At 32.5% G+C, this 17,796-nt stretch overlaps 1 protein-coding gene across 4 annotated transcripts in view; it reads right to left on the bottom strand.

Moving 5' to 3' along the window:
- LOC124354571 (voltage-dependent calcium channel subunit alpha-2/delta-3) overlaps positions 1–17,796 on the bottom strand; it is a 97,034-nt gene that overhangs the window by 54,914 nt on the left and 24,324 nt on the right. For 2 of the 4 annotated variants that reach the window (XM_046805129.1, XM_046805126.1), the window contains exons 9-12: positions 16,633–16,773; positions 14,848–14,934; positions 9,683–9,742; positions 2,217–2,297 (exon numbers count right to left, since the gene is read on the bottom strand). In XM_046805129.1, coding sequence (XP_046661085.1) covers positions 2,217–2,297; positions 9,683–9,742; positions 14,848–14,934; positions 16,633–16,773 — 369 coding nt within the window. Of the gene's footprint in view, positions 1–2,216; positions 2,298–9,682; positions 9,743–11,236; positions 11,294–14,847; positions 14,935–16,632; positions 16,774–17,796 lie in introns of all 4 variants that reach the window. The other 2 variants (XM_046805127.1, XM_046805128.1) reach the window with 2 other exon arrangements.

A 17,796-nucleotide genomic window follows, 5' to 3' on the forward strand; every position in this document is an offset into this window, starting at 1 on the left:
ACAGCCAACCCTGCGAATTGTTTATCCTAGCAATGGAACAGCGAAACAATAATGGAATTACGAAACAAGGCGCGGCAACATACGAGTAGTAGCGCCTGCAAATTTCAGATAGGCCAGAATCCAGGTGTCTTCTTTTCTCTCGCCATCAGTAGTGGTCGTGCTATTTTTAAGGTTTTTGAATAGGAAATGCAAAACGACGACTAACGTTTTTGTTTTATACAGTCAACAAAGTACAGGGTGTCTATAAAAGAACTCCGGGGTTTAAAAAATTAATATTTTTAAAACTATAAAAGATAGTAACATTTGATCAATTCCTTTGAAACAAGCAGCTCAAAGAGTTTTACTCATACCAATTGGGAATGTTTCTCTCAACAGTTGGCAGCACTGCGGAGCGTTGACCTTGAAATGACGTAGCGGCTGCGGCAGGCAGTCAGTGTCGTCTGGACTGCCGCGCTATGGCGACCCCTCAACAAAAGGCTCAGTGTATTATTTGGCTCATAGAAACTAATTCTGTTGTTACTGTACAAAGAAACTTTCGACGTAGCTATGGTGTTGACCCGCCTACAGACAAAACAATTCGTCAGTGGTTAAGTGCGTTCAAGGAAACAGGAAGTGTTTTGAAGCAAAAGTCGCCGGGTAGGCCGCGTGTGTCTCAAGAGAATGTAGACAGAATCCGAGCTTCATGCACTCGAAGCCCTAAGAAATCGGTAACAAGACGCAGTCTGGAATTGGGGTTACCAAGATCAACAGTCCATAAGGTAATTCATAAAAGACTTCGTTTAACTGCCTATAAGATTCAACTTTTACACCATATCAAACCGGCAGACAAGGTTAAGAGATTCGACTTTTCTGTTTCCATGCTGGCTAAAATTGATGAAGATAATGATTTTTTTTAAAGTGTGGTTTTTAGTGATGAAGCTACTTTTATGTGAACGGAACTGTAAACAGGCATAATTGCAGAATTTGGGGTTCACAGCCGCCCCATGAGTTTATTGAGTACGAACGTGACACGCCCAAAGTGAATGTTTGGTGTGCTCTTATGCATGACAGAGTCATAGGTCCCTTCATTTTTGCCGAAAGGAATATCAATGGTGATGTCTATTGTGACATGTTAGAGGAGTATGTTTATCCTCAGTTGGATGAGATTGAGGCGGAGAAAGGTTTAGTTTACTTCCAACAAGATGGGGCGCCGCCACACTTCAGTTTGCGTGTGCGTGAGTCACTGGACGCTCGTTTCGGTAACAGGTGGATTGGAAGGGAAGGACCTATTCCATGGCCACCAAGGAGCCCTGATATGACTCCGTTGGACTTTTTCTTCTGGGGGCATATCAAGAATCCTGTTTATGCGGAGAAAATTCGAAATGTTCGCCATCTCAGGGAACGAATAGTGAATTGCGTGGCGTCCGTTCCCCCAGACATGCTCGCCAGGACATGGGAAGAGGTAGAATACCGTTTCGACGTGTGCCGTGCCACTAACGGAGCTCACATTGAACTTTACTAAGTTGTTAAAAAATCTTGAAAATGTAAGCTTTCTAATCATGTATAAAACATGTATGTACGTTTTTTACTTTATTAAAATATTTTGTCTTAAAACCCCGGAGTTCTTTTATAGACACCCCGTATATTGAAAAGACTGAGAAATAAAATTTAAGTTTTTATTGGATATAGTATCATTTATTTGCTTAGTTACAAACCCAACCGAAACAATGAACTTTCAAAGTTTTGCAACAGTTTTGACTTATTCAGTTTCAATTTGTGAAATATTTGTTTAAATGAAACTCCGACAAAGTAATGGAACTTTGATAAAAGGTTACTTATTTCAAGTGTTAAAATTACTGTTGTTATTTATCGGACCACATAACAAGTGACTTAACAGTCACATACCTGGACTTTACAGATTACATTGCTATAAATAAAAAAAGACTTATTCTAATACATGCACTATATTTTATTGAATTAAGTGATAGAATCTGAATCTGATTGAACAAACCAACAGCTGTCTAAAAACCCAGTTTATATTACAAGTAAAAATCATGTTTTGACAGAATATTTTATGTACAATGCTGGCTTAACATTCTAAATTTTAACAGTAGCGTGAATTTTTAATTTCACACAAATTCCTTGATTGAAAAGACGCAATATCTAACTTATTAAAATGTATAGGTCCATTATATTGTTTACTATTATTATTACTTTTATAATATTATTCAGCTTACCCAATGTGGCTTTAGAATTTTCATGATGTCTTCAACTGGAACATCTGTGCCAGCAACTCCTAATAAATATGCTACTTTCATCTAAAAAAACACATAATTTAGGTTTTTAATACATAAAAATAATTGTGTAGTACAATCTACTTTTTAAATAATATGAAAGAAGAATATTTTAAAATCTCTACAACATTAAGTAAAAATTTATATTTTCACATTTTATAGACATTATATTTTTATATGCACTTTTTTATAATTCATTATAAAAACTGCAAATTTTATATCTGGATCTGGTCAAAGAATAAATTAGCAGTACACTATTTTAATATACCTCCATATAAAAGTAGCTCAATAAATATGATTAGAAATAACACTTTTTACATTTCAAGAAAAAATAAAGTACTTACTTTAAAAGCTAAATAACACATCAATTTAGATTAGAATGTTTTTTGTAAGAAGATTTACAGTCTGCAACTAAATTATACTAATGCCAAAATTGTAAACAACATACAGCTGTATATAATATTCTGTCAGTAGTTTTAAAATAATAAGATTTTGGACATTTGACATCATTATATTATAAAAAACAATTTTTCAAAGACTGGGATCACTCCTCTTCTTCAATGTTAAAAGAACTTCATCCTATGGTTGAGTATACAGAACAATGAAATACTAATCAATTCATGGTGATGGACTTGCCAAGTCCAACTAGCAGTAATATGAGAAAAGTACTATTGAGAAATTCTGGTATCAAGCCAACATAATATACTATGGAGAGGATTTATTCAAATATACAATAAATGAGGCTTCACATACACAATTAACAAATCAACCACTAACTTAACCTTCCATTGAAATAAGTCTACTTCAGTTACTAATATAAAAAAAATTAATAATGAAATCTAAACAAATTTTAATAACTAAAGAAACCTATGCAATAATTTCTAACATACACTATGATCTTGAATCAAGAAAAAAATAATTTTATGCTGAAGGTACCTAGTCTTTATTTCCTCTCAACCATTGCCAACCTGTTCTTAGTTTCAGAAGATGTAACAAGTAATGTGATACCGCAGGAAGTGCTGTTATTTTAATCCAGTGTGCAATCTAATTTATCTTTGACAAGTTCATCGCCATATATACATTTTTATGCATACTTAACTCAATGACAAGTATTTTTGATGCCTGAAGAAGAGTACAGATTTTAGTTCTAGATATGTATTGTTCTATTTTTGTAAAATATAATGATGGCAATGTCCACAACAATGTTATTCTTTCAAATCATCCATCATCAATAAACTTTAAACAAATAAGTGATCTTACACCTGTTAACTTTTTTTCCTCATATTTTAATATAAATTTTAAAAATGAAAAAAAAATTAAATTTTTAATATAAAATGAAAGTTATTCACCTCTAATAATTCTAAATTATTTACTGTGTACCATACAAAATTTAAATCCAATACAAATGACAGAGGATATCATCTTCAAATAACTATTTTATAATTACTGCATAATAATTCTTAAATTGGAACCCATTCTCATTGAGAGAGGAGCACAATAAAAAGGCTAACAGAATCTTAAACAGACAGTTTGCTTCAACATGAAACGTTAAGAGTAATGTGGTCACTGTGAAAGGCAGAAACATCATTGTGACAGGCAGGCTTCAATTATTTTTATAAAGGAGGTAAAGCACACATATAGGAAAGGTTTACAGTAAAATTACACATATTTCAGTGCATCATATATTGCATGTGACTGACTATTAGGGTAAAACCTGTACAGCATTAGGGATAACAAGTTGTGATCAGTGAAAATTACATAGAGGTTAATATAATTATTGAATATACATTGTCTAACTCTCTGAATACATTAGTCCTACTGTACTGAGCAACCCACACAGAACACACAGGATAAATAGAGAATGTGCAGTAAAAGTTTTGCAGGCACCAACATTTTTCCAAGTGCATTTTTAACTCCAAAATTATGTAAATGACACTCTGCTCTGCAAGATAACGGATACAATGATACAATATCTAATAGTTGGCTAGAGTAGGCAAAGTAAAGTTGAAACAGATGCACAAAAACCACAAATCCGACACACAGATTACCACAAACACACGAATAATATGAACATAGAGGGCTGAAAGCTGTGGAAAAGAACATTGCACCAAATTTATAGGGAAGCAGAGAAAAACAAAAACCTCTCAATAGTAAGCTCAGGCACAAAAATAATTTATTTATTATATCCACTGAGTTCAGCTCAAGAAATATTAAAACTCCAACGTTTTAAGACTATTTTGCTTACTCTTGAATGGTCTCCTGAAGCCAAACTAATATGCAACTCAGATAAATGTAACTAGTTTAAGAAGCTGCCATTTTACAAAACATCATTAAAGAAAACAAAAGCGAGGTTTACTTGCAATACCGATTGGTATTAAATGCTCAATTATTTATAACTTAACTACTATTTCCAAATGTCTCACCTATATGTACAAAACCGTATAAAGAATCTGCATAAAGCTGTAAGCAGAGCTGATAGAAAGAAAGCACAAAAATTGTTCACAGCAGTAAAGATAGTAATAAAGCTTTTATTTATGTTGAACAGTATTGATGTGTGACTCAGTTTGGATAATAAGGGTTTTTTTTTGCTTTCACAAGTGTCACACCATAAGGATAGGTTTGGACTCCAAAGTCTGCTTAGCCAAATTACTATAATCACTCTGAAGATAAGACACTTTACACTGTTTTGGAGGTTGACAGTGAGAACAGCTATCTGATAATGTCTCCTTTGCATGTGTTCACTCTCTACACTTCTTCTTTTGTAAATACAGTCAACTCTTCACTACCCAAGATAATTAAAGGATTTTCACCACAAATTTTAATTTCATATTACTACCCCAAAAATACTTTCTATCATCTAAGAATCATATTAAAAATATTAGAAATAATCAACAGATAAAATAACTTTGATGAACACATTAACACATTATCAACAAAGCCGAGTGCCTGGGAAAAAAAGAAGCCATATTGATCACTGTATTGATCAACTACTATTGATCACTTGGCTAAGGTTCAGCCAATCACTATACAGATGCAAACACTATACAAATGCACTCACTTTTATAAGAGGGTGTGCATTACTAGCTCAGCCAGTTATATTTTGACAGCTTTGAGTGAGGATGGATTTTTTACAGAAAGGCCGAAATATCTCAAGATTTTAATTGTGTTAGCAATGTTCAGATTTAGTGTGATCTGGCAATTTTAGATTATATTCAATACACCTGCTATGCAAGCTTAAGAACTAACATCACAATTAAGTTGCAATTTCATTGATCCATATCTGGATGATAAAGAGTTGACTGTGTTATAGATTTCTTGAAGATTCGATTATATCTGTGCAGTATTTAGAACAATTAATTACACACTCAAACTACAAACCGCTTCAGAAAATTTTAGAAGTTTACCAAACAATCTAATCAATTTCAAGCTATAAAACACTTCACCATACATTAAATGGATGGAAATTGTGAAGTATTATCAAAATAAAAAGTACATCTACTAATACTTTAAAAAAATATTAAATTATATTTATTATCTTAAAATTAATCAGTAAAGTGATAAATAATCTTTTGGGTACTGTTATTTATGATTACGTTTTAAAGCATAACAAGCACTACAATAAAACAAACTACCAATTCAAAAGGATTTACACAAACTTCTCTTTAAAAACAAAACCTCTGAGCAAAAATTAATTAAAATCTAATATGCTTTGAAAATATCCCTTTACATTTAATTGGCTATAATATGAACTTTCATTCATTTGTATTCCTTTGCAATTGTTATACACTTTAATTTATTGCTCCACAGAAAAACCGCAATGGAGTTGATTATTTTGTCAGTAAGAAAATCTAGCTTAGTTTTCATTAAAAAGTCATATCCATGTGTATAAATTAAATTTTTAGAACACAAATCTGTTAAAAGCTACCCTTCAAAGTTTATTTTAAATAATTATAATGAAATTAATTTACTGGAATAATTGTGTTTGGTAAATAGAATCATATTAATCACTCCTTCTTCTTAATAGACTGACTAAACTGTTGAAATCAACATCATTTTCGTTCTAACTAACTCTTTCAAAAACACAGAGTATGTTGACTTCGTTGAATTTATCAGCTGAACTGAACTTATAAGCAGTTAAAAACGCCAAATAGTATTTACTTTACACAGGCAGCTCGCTTCCCTCAATGCTTTGGACCGGTCGACATGCGTAGAGAGAGAGAACAAGCAGGAGGTGTAGGGTGGTGTAGCATCAATGTATAATAACTACTGGATTGTGTAGGCGACAAGAGAACTATCTGGCTCCCCATGTCAACTATATTAGACATTGCCATCAATCATTGTCAGCTATGTTGGATGTACATAACACATAGAATTTTGACTCAAGAGGTTTTGAATTCAAAACTGATGAACTTTACTATTAGATTAATTGTGGTTTGTAAAGCCACTTGTAGAAAAACCTATAAATAAAAGTGGTTAAAATGTATTTAATGGTTTAATATATACTTTCTGTTTTTGAGATTTTAAAATTTTGTTATGGTTCTTATCAACCCAATTAATACAAAAAGAAAATCAATCAAATACATCAATTATTTAGAGAGACAGAGAGAGAATAACTTTATTCAAAAATCATTAAGATTTGAAAGGCGTCAAAAAATTACATTACATCACATGTTTACAAGAACGAAGTTACATTAAATATATCTGTCAAAGTTTCTCCAGGACAGGAACTCATCCACTGTGTAGAATGGTCATTGAGCAAGCCATTTTTTCAAATGGAGTCTAAGATTATGGTTGTTTCGACTCTTCAAGTTATCTGGGAGAAGGTTGTAAAACTTGGTATGGGCTACACTGGTTTCTTCACGTACAATGCTGTGCGGCAAAATGGAAGATTGCAGTTGCTGGCAAATCGGGTATTGTGTTGATGAATAGCAGCAAGTATTTGAAGTCCATTTGTACAGGCAGACGAAATCACTGCCAGAGCGTAGTGAGAAATTACTGGCAGAATTTCCATATATTGAATAGTTTTCCTACAGCTATCACGTATTCCCGATTCAGCCAGTGTTCATAATGCCCTCTTTTGGAGAAGCAAAAGCCTTTCTAAGTTGCCACAGGAGGAGCCCCCCCATAAGGTGATTCCATGTCATATGGCTCTCAAAGAGGGCCAAGTAAGCAACTCTTGCAGTCTTTGCTGTACCAGTAGCAATAATTCTCCTCATAGCATACAATGAACTGCTGAGTTTTTTTTTTACAGAGGATGTGTTTATTTATTTATTTATTTTAATATTCCTGTAATTATTTCTTTAACGTTACATCATAAAATACCAAGAAAATTGTGACTAGAGTTTACAAACCAAATAATCTATATATTTTAAATTATATATTTGTATTGTATTGTAGATATTTTATAAACTTCCACACTACATACAGACTCAAATAGTTTTTAAATATTCAAGTTTAAATTTAGACTAAAACGTTTTTCTATCTGTGTATTTTGATGTCAAAGTGTATATAGTTGTTTCATTTTATTACCAGAGGTTTGCTGTATTTGTATATAGCTATTCTGTATTTTAATTTATAGCAACATTTGCATATTTTAAATATTTTACAATCACCATAAACATGGCAAGAAATCCCTGTTGAGTCACTTTGTTTTAGTCCAACCATTCATGATTTACTCTAAAGCTTATTTCAACTACAACCAATGCTTCAAATGTAACATATTACGAGGTTTGTTCAAAAAGTAATGGGAATTTTTTAAGTTAGTGGGTTCAAAGAGTCTGATTGTCAAAATATGTTTAAAAAGTAATGAAAATTTTCATTAAAATTAAATTTGTTTATTTGTCTACATTAATATTGTATGCATATTAAAAATGCACTTGAGCCAACCCTTCTACCAATCCTCTAAACACTCAAACTCGATCTTTGAGATAGCTTTTAGCTCTTTCAGTAATGCACTTTTAATATCATCTCTGGTTGTAAAATGACAGCCCTTTAAGGTTCTCTTTATTTTTAGAAAAAGTCACACGGAGCCATTTCTGGAGAATATGGAGGCAGGGGCGTAGTTACCATACTGTTTTTGGCCAAAAATAGGTGCATTATCATGGTACAAAAGTAATGAATTGTTTTGCTGCAAATCTGGGTTCTTATTGCTTCACGCAAACAACATTAAACTTGCAGGTATTACTCCATATTGACCATTTGACTTTGTGGCAAGAATTCATGACGCAATATGCCTTTAAAACCGAAGAACACAGTGAGCATAACCTTCACATTCAACTGCACTTGTCAAGCCTTTTTCAGTCTTGGTGATGCAGAATGCCTCCACTGGGATGATTGAGCCTTAGTTTCTATGTCATATCCACAAACCCATGATCTGACACATGTTATAACACTTTTCAGTAATTCTGCATCATCATTGACTTCATTTACTGGCTCCTGAGTAACTTCTATTTGCCGGTTTTTGTTCAAAATTCAACAATTTCAGAACAAATTTTATTGCCACATGTTTCATACCTAAAGCATTCCAAAAATGTTTATGGCATGGGCAATCAATTTCCATGCCAACAGCGACTTCTCTGATTGTAATACAGCGATCGCTCATAAGCTTTTTCCACTTTTTTGTATTTTTTTCATCAGTTGTTGATGTGCTGGGGCATCTGGAGTGATCGTCATCTTAAATGTCTTCACAGCCCTCTTTGCATATTGTTATACCACAACCCTTGTTTTACTCATAGCAGACTCACCATAGGTCTTTGTTAACATTTTGTTACACTTTATTTTAATTAGCTATTTAGCTTTTTTACTTAGATTTATTTCAAATAGCTACTTTAAATATTCATTGGGGGAAAACCTTGTTCAACACTTGTTGTTAACTCACTAGTTATATATGCAAATGTTATATATTAGTTAGAGGGTTGAGATTTTTTTAAACTATTATGTATATACAATATAAAATTTCAGTTTTAAAAATCTATAATTCTTTTGACTGTGTGAGAGGAGCATTTTTGAGTTTTTAATTCACAATTCTAATAAGACTCAATATGTTTTTAAGATAACCAAAAATGAAGGATTGAGTAAGATACAGAAAGGAAATAACGTTTATCCTCCACACCTATTTCACACCTTTGTCGGACAGCTCTGTTCAGGTGTATCATTATTTGGGAAGAACAAGGCGAGCCGGACAGTCGGGTGAACAATCCAGTAGTTATTCTACGTCGATGGGTAATATAGGTGTTGTGGAAGTAACATGAACAGGATATGCAAGAGCGGTTGGACAGGTATCCAGATTATCATGACCTCCGGAGAGTGCATTACGAGGCAAGTGCAGTAGTCAGCAAGCCAAGCTCAGCGCCTCAGATTATCGCTCAGATAACATTGAGAACGCACTCACAAACATCAGTTCACCCTACCTCTTTTGGTTTTGCACACGTTGGATCCACGTCATAGCAATCTCTGCCAATTTTAACTTTCTAAAAATAAAATTTGCGGTTATGTACGAGATTATTCAAACTAATCTAATCACATTAAAATGGTGAAAAGCCCATTTATCCTGAGTGACCTCTCAGAAAATCCTAATAATGTTTCTTGTTTTTCTTAAATTAAAGTGTGGAAATGTCAAACCTCAATTAGTATCAGGCGATTATTTAGATCTAAACTTAAATAAAAGATGAATTTAGATCGTTATACTCATAATGAAGTTTTGATAGAGTCCCCGCTATTATTGATGATAATTCTATTTGGTAAATAATATATTATTATTGTTAAAGCTTGGAAGAAATATGGGAGTTTCATAATAATTTATCATAGAATAAAATATTGATGAAAACACCCATCAGCCATAAGATATTAATAATAAATGAGAAAACAATTTAGAACAAAAATATTTTGTTTAGAAAAATGTTGTAACATTCACTTTTTATTTGTGTATGTGGAAAAATTTTGAAATTTCTTTGCGACTTCTGAACAAATTCAAATTACAAATCTGTATTAATACTGTTTAATCAAACATTTCATTAACATTAAAAATATTACAAAATATTTGGACACCTTATAGTGTTTTATAGGAGATAAATTGATTTTGTAAATCAATATTTTTAATAAATTTGCATTATTTTCCAAAAAAATCTTACTGGGTGGCCAAACTCTTATAGAAAATTTATTAAAATTAACCAACAAAACAATTTTCAACTTTCAACAATTATTAGATTATGATTTTGCACAAATTAATGATTACAGCAGTGTAACAATGAACTAATACGAGTTTTCAAGGAAATATATAAAAGATTATTACACAAATTTAGTACTTCAGGACTAGAATTATTGTATTATGTATACAATTATATTGTATGTAGGATTGAACAGGTTGTAACAAAAATATTAAGAAACTTACTTTTAACAATACATTTGTCTTTTATCATCACAAGAAACATTCTCTCCTTTTTAATTATTTGTAATTTGAATAAATTCATATTAAAAACATCATTTGACACCTTTTTAATGTTAATACAAAGTTATTGAAATATTCTGCAAAATTAATATGGTTAAAATGGTATGAATTATACATTGGTGGTACCTGTAAAAAATAAATCGTCCTTTCTTAATTTATGAAACAAAAAGAACTTTCTTGATGAAAAGAGGGACGAGTTAATAACCAAACTCTATCTATTGATCTAACTAAGCAACCACACACATATACATACTGTAGTTCTATTTCGTTCTAAATCTATGAAGTATGGGGACAGACGTTACATTACAACTTGTGTAATATTTCCACTATCGCTAAACCATGTACAGGAGTTAACGTATTAATGATAAAACACAGTAATAAAGGGAACATATTAAAAGCCTACAACTATCTAACAGTAACGATCTATTCTATATAATGTTTCTACACTAGCAACAGACAGTCTCCCCGCGTCGCTAGGTCTACATACTGGTCTGTACGGGTGTAAACATGTCTATACCTCTCGAGTTCTCTGTACCCAGAATGCTTCTTTAATCAGAACACGTTCGGTAATGTTCTGCAGAAAGTACGGAACAGTTAGTAACACATTCAGCACACATTTCTATCATCAGAATTTTTCTTTTTTCCAGTGCTGTTTTCCAGCTGATCATTCAAAGATAAAGTCCTTCAAGTTTTGACTGAAAATTGTTGATTGATTGTTACATTATATAACAGTTTGGTTGAACTAAAGCATATTTTACTATTAAAACAAGAAATGATTGGAAAAATTCAATTAAAAATTGTATGATTATTTATATCTACATTAGATTTACTTAAAATTGACTAAAAAGCAATGCAAACTTGGTCCAAAACTATTTTGAATACCTAAATGCATTATTGTAACAAATAATATGTAATGTATAATGGTCATTAAGGGAAACATAAACTATAAGTTTTTGACCATTTGTAGAGATGGCTAAATTAAAAGTGAAAGAAAACACTGGTTAAATTTCCCAAAATACTACGTAGACTGCCATAGATCAAAAGTAGTTAACTCTCAGGCTTTAAAATATTCACTTACCAGCTGACGCATTGTTTCTGATGCTGAAATAAATACAAAAAAACACAAACAAAATATACAGATGTGCCCAAAGTACTAGACCAGCTTGGGAATTTTTGTATGGTGTGATTTTGTAACAGGTCAAATTACGACATTTGAATATTCGCGGGGAATTGGCAGACTGTGACGTCAGTGAATCGGCAGACTGTGACGTCAGTGAATCACATGTTGTCGGAATTGAGATTTATTTGATTAATAACGAAGAAATATATTAAACTTTATACGGGAAAAGATTTGATTAATTAAAATGAAGTAAACATAACCAAAATTCGTGTTTTACAAAGGTGCTAAATAGAATTACGCAGAAAAGCCAATTGTGGGATAAATGACTTGTATATTGATGACGTCATAAAGCACATGTTGCTAAAAATTTAAATAAAAAGCTTTGAAAAAATAATAAAAAGAAAATAGAAAGACTTAAATTGATTAATTATAGTAAACGTGATAAATTTCGACAATTATAAGAAAAGAATCAAATTATAATTATTCGTGAAGACGCTGATTTGAACGAGAGAGGGGATGAGTATTGTTTTGAATCTGTATCCGTAGTTTTATACGGAGATTCGGTCTTCTCTTACCAGACTTGAAGCAAGGAGGTTGTGTTGATTCTCCTGGGATAGTAGTGATCTGTTATATAGTGTATTGAAATTTTAATGAAGGATGGGATATTATTTTAGACTTTTAAATTATCAAAGCATTGCAAGGTGAGTGAAATTATAATATGTATTGACAGTATGACATGGAATAAATTAACGTCAAGGTCACTTGGTTTGACTTTTCTTTGAATATCCCATTTATAAAAAGTGTGATGGAGTGATATTAAATTTTTTAATCACCACTCAACAAATTTTAAAACCTGAGATAGACATAGACTTGTTGTTGGTGATAACACCACAGACATTCAAATTTAATAAGTTTTAAGCAGTACCAAGGGAACGCAGCTAGCATTGGGCAGATTTTGGGCAAGATGGCGACCAACACCATCCGGAGCAAAATGGTACAGCAACGTGGGACTGGTGACAAAAAGGCGCACAACTACATGGTGAGTCAACAACACTAAAGAACCGACTCACAACAAATTACCACGTGGAGGAGATCCGCAGCAAATTGACGCAGTCAACGTAAGGGGCTTTCAGCAAATTACCGCAGCCAACGTGGGGCTGACACTCATCAATTTAAACAGAAGTCATCATTTGAAATCACACAATTCAATTTTAATGAAATCAGGGTCAAATCATCTTTATTAACATAATCAGCCCTTTCAGTGTTATAGTGCCACTATATTAAATGGAAGACGTGTCAAAGGGGCAAAACAATACGGTTTGAATTCCTGCCATATTTTGAAAACAAGGGAGTATACAAAAGTTTGTAGAAAATATTTATGCTGCTCTGAACTTGCATTACATGAATTAATGCCTATATATGTCAGGAAACACTTTGTGAGTCAGTGATGTCCTCTGGGAGTTTTGTTGTTGTTGCCATTATTGATTCCCGATAACTTCCCTTCACAAGCTGAGCTGTCCTTTTATTTCCTCCTAAATGCCACCACTATGATCATTACATGAACATGTGTGTTGTTGTAGAGAAAGTTCAGAGGCACACATTTTGCACTGTACCTTCTCATTTACACTTCTTCAGAAAACATTCACTAGAACAGCTATAAGTTATGCCAGATAGTGTATTTAATTTAATATACCGTCATTAATCTGCAAGCAAACTTTCACAAACTGTTTATACATTTCCCCTCAATACAGGTATGTCAAGAAATTGACATATGTTCAGAACAAGATTTGTAATCTATTTACATTTTGCTGTCTCGTTAACATTGTAGTCTCGTAACATTGTAGTCTATTAACATGTAGTCTCGTTTAAAAAAACGAGACTACATCTTCATAACTAGATTTCATGCCATAGAACTATCCTTTTAAGCTGTTTTCAAAGCCATAAAGCTTTAGGGATTTTTTTGGTAATAAACTTTTACAACAGCATTACAGTTCACAAGTCTGCTCTGACAAAATTATAATTAATTGATTTAAATTAATTTCTTGTTTTGAATATTGTTGGTTTGGTAATAAATTATTATTATGTAAATAGAACTATTTCACAATAATATAGATATGAAAATTTATGTGGATGAGTGAAAAGTTTCACTTTTATTAAATTCAAAACAAATGACCCAGCTGATCAGTTACTTTTGACACACACTCTTTAAACTAAAGTATATCATCTCTTGGTGTCTGTTTAAATGTTAGTGGCTTATTATAAATGGACCATCCTATGATTTATTAAGGATAGGGCAGGGAAAGAGGCATTACAATGTATTAATCCACTGTTAATTAATTACAACACAATGGGACTCAGTTAGGGATATGCCCTCTATTAAACTCTGGCCACACCATATATTGTAGTTTACACATATACATTTTTAAACCAAATATATTATTTGAATTTAAAACATCTTGAACAAATATGACGTGACTTTTAACAATATTAATTCAGAAACATTCCTGCCACTGTGTCACATATATACGTATAATGTTTGTCCATAACAAAGCTTGTCCAAGGAATCAAGGTATTTAAAATCATGTTGCTTAAGTATATATAACAATTCAATATTTTCTTAACTGCAACTCTATTAGACTGATAATCAGGTTTTTAAAGATTTTTAAGCTACTGAAAATTAAGTAATTTTTAAATTCCCAATGTAATTGTCTTCCAAGGTTCAGTTATTATTTCATATTTGTTTTAAACTAACAATTTAAAATCATTCAATGTATAAAATACTTTAGTAAAACATTGTTAAAAATTGTAATTTATATTTCATCTTTGCAGCTTTTCAATTATATTCTAAAGATTTTGACTAAACTTTATTACAAAAGTTAAAAAAAAATAGAATGAAGGACAGTTTATTTCATTACAAAACTTAGAGTACCTGCATTTAGTTTAGTAAATATTGTGTATGTTTTGCAAAAGATTTAACATATCTTGTTTAAATAGATATCAGGACTTACCGCTGTATCTCTTTTGTCGAATACTGGCATCGAAACTGACGTCATGAACCTGTACTTGGTTGTATCTCCTGCAGTCTGATCTTGAAACTGAAATTGTTTCCAGAAATTACCATCTATCATTGCATAAAGAGTTTTTTTTTTAACAATTCACATAAATGAAATTACAAAGATTTTATTTAAAAAATTGTTGACAATGACTTTTCTACGTTAATATTCATAAACATATTGTATTGGAAATATAGACAGGTACTGACTGTGATTTGGCTTTCAGAACAAGCTAATACTCTTTACACTTTACTTTGAATTACAATTTTTTGTTACTGTTGAAAAATCTACAGTTGATAATCTATAAGCGTCACTGTGTGTATTTAACATATTTAAGATAATTGAATCACCCGCCACCTGTGAAATTCGGTTAGTGATATGTTTTTGGACTGCAAAAACCATGTCTGCTGCCAGCTTACCTTTAGCTGTGTGAAGTGTACAGAGATATCATAATAAGTGAAGGTAAAGTTTGGAAATGGGTAAGAGAGTTTAAAGAGGGCCATGTATACATTCATGATGAAAATGTTCAGGTCAACCACCCATGGTCTCAGAAGACTTGGTGATGATAATTAACATGAAAATTCATGAAGACAGTCGATTCGCAATATCCACTCTTTTCAGGAATTCCTGTTGAAGGAATGGCGACAAACATCCTCTCCTGTCAAGGTCATGGCTAAACAAACTTTGCCACAGCAAAAGATCATGGCAACTGTTTATTTGGATAGACATGGTGTTTCTGGAGTTCATGCCACAAGAAAGGACAGTCAATGCAGAGGATTACCATAACCAAGCTCCGCTGAGCAACATAAAACAAAAGATCCAGCAAGCTGACAATGGAAATTTTACATGTTTCTTGAGATAAAAAAAATGTATCACTTACCGGATTTCGCAGGCAGTGGGCAATTAAATGATCTAAAACATGTTAAAAATGAACAGTGACAATTATAAGTGAGCTACAGAACTGTAACTAATTTATGTGTGTTTGCAAGGCATGCCAGAAGGCAAAGTGCATGATTTTTGTGGCAATAACATGAACTACATGGCTATGGCGAGAAACAGTTCATACTTTATAAACGCTCCTCATATTTCATGGTAATATTATTTACTTTCTTATCAGATTAATTTAATCTCTGACAATCCACTATGTTAACCCATTGCGGATCGTATTGTTTTGGCGCGCGGGCACCAGCGGGCGCGAATTAATTCACGGTCAGCGGCCGCACGAACAGCAATGGTGCGCCACATCATATCGCTCGCTATTGTATACTAGAACATTCAGCTGCGAAGATATTCGTTCAGATGGAACATGGGCCTGCTGGGGTATCCGTGATGTAGGAACGATAACACGCGAGCAAGGTTACGGCGTGGCAGGGATGATGTTTATAAAAGTTTTGAAAACTCTAAACATAGACTGTTGTTAAACACTCTTAGTAGACAAGTGAAGACGATCGCCCGATCTATCAGACATTAACAGAACTATTTGGAGGGAAATTTAAAAGCAGACCGCTTTTGCGACCTGAGCTCGTCACCGTGCCGTTAGGCCCGGCTGCTGCGTGACGAGCCCAGCTCGTCAGTGATCCGCAATGGGTTAATCTGCTCTCCAACAATTAAATGCAATTTTCAGTCCATGATAATATGATAAAATCTCATTCACCTAAACACCTACAATACATCAAGAATACACTATTTATATTATAAAAATCATTGTTAAGATAACTATGACGCTGAAATAATACTCACCTTCCGCAGTTTGTCAATGTTCCGTTTTTCTTGTTCGTCAGGATCCATGAACTTCTGGCGATCCTTACGAAAGTTCATGGAACGTTGTTTCTGCTCATTACATTCCTTTTTCTCCCATAGCCAATCTGTCATGGACGGGTCCTTATAAGCGGAAAACAAAAATAAGTAGTCGATCTACACAATGTAAATAAAAATTATTACTTTCACACTGACAACAATTTGACTAAATAACTACTAGTTTTATAATTTGCTGTTGGAAGGCTAACCTGATAGTTTCCTGATGAAAGAAACAAGAAACTAGATATAAATAAATCTCAGATCATTTCTATTTTCAATTACTATTTATCCACATGAAGTTTGGTTTCTGGATACATTCTTTTACAGTTTACCATTAGTATTGCATGAAATTTGATGTTTTCAATTTAATAACATTTCCAGAAATTAGAATTTAATCCTTTGGTCTGGTTTGCCATACATGTTATATACGCAAGGTTAACTATTCCTTTACTGCAGTTTGCCACATATGGTGTGCAGAGTGACAATCTTGCAAAGATATTTTTAACTTTTTCAACCTGAAACTTGTTAGAGTACACTTCCAGTAAACCACTGAGCTTATAGGATCAGTTCTGGCTATTCCTCTTAATTGATTTGCAGACAAAAATCATTCAGAAATAGGTGGTTATTTTAGATTGGCTGTTATGACTACTTAGTGAGTCAATGGATTGCTTTGATGTGGTGTAATGTTCACGTATACTAATGGCAGTATTTATGGATAGTTTTTTTTTACAGCATTTTTATTGTAATGGACTATTTGCCTTGTGATTATAGTGTTGTGTAATACCTAATAAGTAAAATTGTATCGGACAGTGTTTCAAGGATTACCAACAAAACTCCACTATTGAAAGGTAATACATAATTTTATGGCTTTTTAAATTTTAAAACCAAGCTTAAAATTAATATTAGTTTTACATTTAGTAATAATACAATAAAAATAACAAAACAACTAATTACAAGAAATTTAAAATGTTTTACTTTACAAACTACAAATTTAAAAAAAATTGCAAAATATAAATAATACAGACGGTAGGTTGCATACAGTGTAAAAAATAACTGGCCAAAGGGTTAAAAAAGACTGGTAATATAGAACAGAATACTTAAAGCAAT

Source organism: Homalodisca vitripennis, chromosome 2 (genome assembly GCF_021130785.1).
Source record: "Homalodisca vitripennis isolate AUS2020 chromosome 2, UT_GWSS_2.1, whole genome shotgun sequence".
Taxonomy (NCBI): Eukaryota; Metazoa; Arthropoda; class Insecta; order Hemiptera; family Cicadellidae; genus Homalodisca; species Homalodisca vitripennis.